Here is a 1,209-nt window from a genome sequence, read left to right as displayed (position 1 = left end):
GGGGCTCAGCCCAGCTCCCTGCAGGAACCCTCTCCGGAGAGAAGGGTGACGGGGCTGGACAAACCCCCCGCGCTCACCTCCCCGAGCCGCTCACACATGAGGTCCTCCCAGCCGTCTTCTGGAGGGGATTCGGGGATGAAGAGCCAGTCGGCACCTGAGGCCAAGCCAGACACCAGCGCCAGGTACCTGGGGGGAACATGGCGGTGGCAGCACCGGCACCGTCCCCAAAACGCAACATCCCATCCCACCGATGGGCTTCCCCACCCACGGCGGCTTACCCACAGTGGCGGCCCATCACCTCCAGCACAAAGGTCCGCTGGTGGCTGCAAGGACACAGGTGGGGGGAGAAGGAAAGTGGGTGCAATGCCCCGGAGTGGGCTGGCACCCAGCACCCAGCCTGCTCACCTCTGTGCCGTGGTGGTGATGGCGTCAATCACCTCCATGATGCGGTGCAGCGCTGAGTCGGTGCCGATGGTCATGTCGGTGCCGCAGAAGTCGTTGTCGATGGAGCCCACCAGCCCCACAATGTTCAGGCGGCAGTTCTCCCGTGCCACCTCCTCGCTGATCTGCCCTGCGGGGCGGACAGCCGCACCACCAGTTATTTTAGGGTGCTCCGCTCTGCATCGGGCTGGATCCTGCGAGCAGCGGAGGAGCCCAGCCCTCCCCAGGGGTCACAACGATGGGGCAGACCTCTGGTCCTCAACACCCCTTGAACGCTCTCACTCTACCCACACAGGGATTTTGGGGACAGGGGGGTCACGCACCGTCCTGGACCAGCTCCTCCAGCAGCCCGCCCCACTCGGAACGGAAGATGTCAGCGCCTGTCAGGCTGCCATCCCCGCCGATGACACAGAGGTTGGTGATGCCGTGCTCCACCAGGTTTCGGGCAGCCCGCAGCCGGCCTGCCCGGGTGGTGAAGGCTTTGCAGCGGGCGCTGCCGATCACCGTCCCGCCCTGGAGAGATAGGAGGGGGGCACGGCTTGTCACGCACATTTGAGGGTGGTGAGGGTGGGTTTTGGGGGTGGCACAGCCCCACCGGTGAGCCTCACCAGCTGGATGATGTTGGAGACACTGAGCCAGTTGGCTTGCTTGATGTTGTCTCCCCCCTCCACTAGCCCCTCATAGCCCTGTGGAGAAGTAGGGGACGGAGGTGAGGGGTACCCCGGCACTAGGTGGGGGGCGGTCCCCCCCCACCCGTGGCAGGGAACA

General features: G+C 65.7%; 1 protein-coding gene across 1 annotated transcript in view; it reads right to left on the bottom strand.

Moving 5' to 3' along the window:
• PFKL (phosphofructokinase, liver type) overlaps positions 1 to 1,209 on the bottom strand; it is a 5,268-nt gene that overhangs the window by 3,843 nt on the left and 216 nt on the right. The window contains exons 2-6 of the mRNA XM_009644429.2: positions 1,050 to 1,127; positions 765 to 954; positions 406 to 571; positions 279 to 323; positions 78 to 186 (exon numbers count right to left, since the gene is read on the bottom strand). Coding sequence (XP_009642724.1) covers positions 78 to 186; positions 279 to 323; positions 406 to 571; positions 765 to 954; positions 1,050 to 1,127 — 588 coding nt within the window. The remainder of the gene's footprint in view (positions 1 to 77; positions 187 to 278; positions 324 to 405; positions 572 to 764; positions 955 to 1,049; positions 1,128 to 1,209) is intronic.

This window comes from Egretta garzetta, unplaced genomic scaffold, assembly GCF_000687185.1.
Source record: "Egretta garzetta isolate BGI_Z169 unplaced genomic scaffold, ASM68718v1 scaffold448, whole genome shotgun sequence".
Classification (NCBI taxonomy): Eukaryota; Metazoa; Chordata; class Aves; order Pelecaniformes; family Ardeidae; genus Egretta; species Egretta garzetta.
The sequence above is the reverse complement of the archived record's forward strand: the minus strand, read 5'-3'. Positions and strand labels throughout refer to the sequence as shown.